The 3,929-nt window shown below is 46.3% G+C and overlaps 1 protein-coding gene across 2 annotated transcripts in view; it reads left to right on the top strand.

Annotated features, from left to right (window-relative positions):
* The first annotated feature begins 1,769 nt into the window (after positions 1-1,769).
* corin (corin, serine peptidase) overlaps positions 1,770-3,929 on the top strand; it is a 34,888-nt gene continuing 32,728 nt past the window's right edge. Inside the window, exon 1 of one of the 2 annotated variants that reach the window (XM_056245117.1) lies at positions 1,770-2,036. In XM_056245117.1, coding sequence (XP_056101092.1) covers positions 1,907-2,036 — 130 coding nt within the window. In that variant the 5' untranslated portion in view covers positions 1,770-1,906. The remainder of the gene's footprint in view (positions 2,037-3,929) is intronic. The other variant, XM_056245116.1, reaches the window with a different exon arrangement.

The following is a 3,929-nucleotide window of genomic DNA, read 5'->3' as shown; positions in this document are numbered from 1 at the left end:
GTGTGAGTGTGTGAGTGTGTGAGTGAGTGAGTGAGTGTGTGTGAGTGAGTGAGTGAGTGTGTGAGTGAGTGAGTGAGTGAGTGAGTGAGTGTGTGTGTTAGTGTGTGAGTGAGTGAGTGAGTGTGTGAGTGAGTGAGTGAGTGAGTGAGTGAGTGTGTGTGTTAGTGTGTGAGTGAGTGAGTGAGTGAGTGAGTGAGTGTGTGTGTTAGTGTGTGAGTGAGTGAGTGCACAGGCGTAACTATCGGTAAGCAGGGTTGCTTACGGGCCCGGACCAATCAGGGGCCCGCGTGACTGGAAAATATTGATTGACAGCCGGGGGCGGGGCCCCATATCGCATTTTACTACTTTTAGTCTGATCGCATTTTAATTTTTCGCGAATTTATTTGAATAAATAATGACAACAACATATTATACTGATCATTAAATACATGTTTGAAACGAAGAATGATGGATTTTGGTGTAATTTGTTTTGAATTGGGACTGGGGAATCCCCGGGTGAACATGAGTATTGCGTGCAAAACAGTAAAAAAAAACTTGAGACAGATATGGAGTCGGCAAATTACAAACACAAAAGTGGCTTTCAAAAGCGCAAATGAAAAGAGGAATTTGACAAATTAATTAATAAATTACCAAAAATAGGAAGCTTCTAGGAGGGGGAGATTGAGAGTGAAGCGACTTGCCATACTGTCAATTGAGAATGCCTGTGCGCGCCATCTAGAACTTAAGGATTTAATTTGACAACTTTGCACAGAGGAAACCCGTAAAATGCCGCTATAATGTAAGTGCATGAGCATCTTTTTTATGTATTTGGACCTAGGCCTATGTGTGTGTAGTCATAGCAGTGAGTAACAATGTGTCAAGGTGCGCCGTCACCAGCAGTGTTTTTTTGTTGTTGTTTTTGTGCGCGTAGGCTACTCCTGATTTTGTCAGTCATCTCATCTCTTATATGCTGCCTGTGTCTCTATGATCCTATCCTGTCCTATTCATGTTAGCCTGCTCGTGGACATTGCGTCATCATGTGTTGTAGTAGGGGGCCCACCTTGATAATCCTGCATAAGGGCCCGGTGTTGGCTCGCTACGCCACTGAGTGAGTGAGTGAGTGAGTGAGTGAGTGAGTGAGTGAGTGAGTGAGTGAGTGAGTGAGTGAGTGAGTGAGTGAGTGAGTGAGTGAGTGAGTGAGTGAGTGAGTGAGTGAGTGAGTGTGTGTGTGAGTGTGTGCTTTTGTTTTTGTGATATATGAGGACACAAATGTGTATAATGACATGCATATTACACTGGTATTACAACTTACACGTGATATATGATGACATTGCATGAGTCCTCATATTTCAAATAGCTTAAAAAACATAAAAAACAATGTTTTTTTTTTAAATGTAAAAATGCAGCATGTCTCCTGTGATGGGCAGGTTTAGGGATAGGGGCAGTGTGTGTGTGTGTGTGTGTGTGATGGGCAGGTTTAGGGATAGGGGCAGTGTGTGTGTGTGTGTGTGTGTGATGGGCAGGTTTAGGGATAGGGGGCAGTGTAGGGGGATAGAATATACAGTTTGTCCAGTATAAAAGTCATTACGCATATGGAATGTCCTCATACATCACAAAAACACAGCAGTGTGTGTGTGTGTGTGTGTGTGTATGTGAGTGAGTGAGTGTTTGTGTGTCTATAAATATCCTTACTACTTCAGCTGTTACTGGTTTTATATTTAAACTGTCCCACCGTCTAGCAGCAGATCTTAGTGTGTATGGAATTCTTTTATCGAATTTAGTTTTTTTCCATGTTTGTCCAGGTTTATTCGGGAACGGCCTGCTGGATGCCGAGGCTTCCGTCTCCATAGCAACGCTCACGGTTAACGGCACTGACCCGGTGACGGCCGGAAACGGATCGGTCCCGACACACACTCCTCCTCACTGGATGCCTCGCACCGACAGCTCTTCATCATCATCATCCTCATCCTCCTCTTCATCAGTGGGTCCCACTGCTGTGGTCTCGCCTGATTGGTGGACATCCGTCTCCACGGCGACAAGCATGAGCACAGAGACTGGTACGGTCTTGGAGCGGCAGATGAAGGGTTAAATTAATACTTTGTTCAAATTGAGCATGTGCTCGGCTGCGTTTAGTGCAGTTCCTTTAAATATGGCAGATCAGATCCTCATAAAGGCATAAAGGGGACAGTTCACGCAAATATGACTTCGGTCACATGGCTGCTTCACATTTGCGACTTGCATTATATTGACTCACAGAGATGGGACTATTCTTCTGTATATCTGAAGAAAGTAAGTCATCTATCTGGTCATTTTTAGGTGAACTTTCCCTTTAAATTTCAAATGCTTCAGTTTATGTTTTATCATCTGTTTTATCCTTCTCTCTCTCTCTCTCTTTTATGTCAAACATCTCGCATCTTTTGTCCTCTACAGACCATCGGCTAATCTAATATAGCCCAGAATTCTCTCGTCTCTCTCTCTCTGTCCGTGTGTGTGTCTGTCTGTGTGTGTGTGTCTGTCTGTGTGTGTGTGTGTATGTGTGTGTGTAAGACGGAGTGTTTCAGTGTCCTTAGTGAAGGTTCTGTCCCAAAAGTCGTCTGTGAGTATGTGTCCTCTTGTGATGACCTCTACTGGAGCTTTTATTTGTGTCTGTCTCCTAATGATTAATCATCTTTCCTGAGGTGTGTGTGTGTGTGTGTGTGTGTGAGGGCTGTTCCTCTCGTCTTTCTGACTTTGACTTGAGCACCAGAATCACAATTACATTAACTGACTCTTAGAGAGAGAGACACACACTCAAAAGACGTCCAAAAGATGATGAGGCTTTATTTATCCGGGTGTGTGTTTCTTTGTCCAGGGAGCAGAATGAGGACAAAGTGGAGCCGAGGTAGGTAAAGTGGTCCACTGTTTTAAGTGGAACACCGTTTATGTGAAAACTGGGGGGTGTGGGGGCGGGGGTAGTGAGGTGGGACATGACCTCGGTTTTTTTAATGTTGACCTGTAGGCCAAAGGATTGGAACAGACGGGATATTGTGTTGAGGGCGTGCTGCATAGAGTCTGGGCTGTGAGCTAAGACGGCACAGTCATCGGCATACTGAAGCTCACAGATTTGGCGGGTCTTTGTCTTTGTGCGGGCCTGGAGCCGACGTATGTTGAAGAGGCTTCCTTCAAGTCGGTATTCCACATGGACACCGTCTTCATGTCCCATGACACGGTGGAAGAGGCAGGTGATGGCAGAGAGGAGGATGTTAAAGAGCACCGGAGCCAAGACACAGCCTTGCTTCACCCCAACGTTTACCTCGAAGGACTCTGACTGGAGTTCTCCAGTGAGCACTCTGGCTTGCATCCCGTCATGCAGTTGCTGTAGGATGCGGAGAAACTTGGGTGGTACCCCAAGTTTGGAGAGGTGTTTCCAGAGCAGTTCACGGTTGATGGTGTCAAGAGCTTTGCTGAGGTCGATGAAGGCAACGTAAAGGTCTTTGTGATGTTCTCGGCTCTTCTCCATCAGCTGCCTCAAGACAAAAACCATGTCTGTCGTGGATCTGGTCTTCCGGAAGCCACACTGAGTTTCCGGAAGCACAGCTTCCGAGATGTGATCAACCAGTCTGCTGAGCATGATCTTGGCCAGGACTTTCCCTGCGATGGAGAGGAGAGATATCCCACGGCTGTTGCCGCAGACTGCACGGTCTCCTTTCTGCTTGTAAATTACCACGATGTTAGCATCCTTCCAGTCCTGTGCGAGGGTCCCATGTTCCCAGATGTTTTGGATCAGGAGGTGCAGGCGACGCGTGAGGAGGTATCCTCCGTATTTAAAAACCTCTGCAGGGATTCCATCGGGTCCAGCGCTTTTGTTGTTCTTCAGCCCTGCAATAGCTTACCGGAGTTCTGAGTAAAGTGGTGGGGTGTCCAGGTGCATGGTAGGTGGCAGGTCTGGGAGATTATCCAGAATATGTGGG

The sequence above is a fragment of the Rhinichthys klamathensis genome, unplaced genomic scaffold (genome assembly GCF_029890125.1).
Source record: "Rhinichthys klamathensis goyatoka isolate OS25496 unplaced genomic scaffold, OSU_Roscu_1.1 h1tg001417l_1, whole genome shotgun sequence".
NCBI classification, from domain to species: domain Eukaryota; kingdom Metazoa; phylum Chordata; class Actinopteri; order Cypriniformes; family Leuciscidae; genus Rhinichthys; species Rhinichthys klamathensis.
Note: the sequence above shows the minus strand (reverse complement) of the source record. Positions and strands in the feature narration are given on the sequence as shown.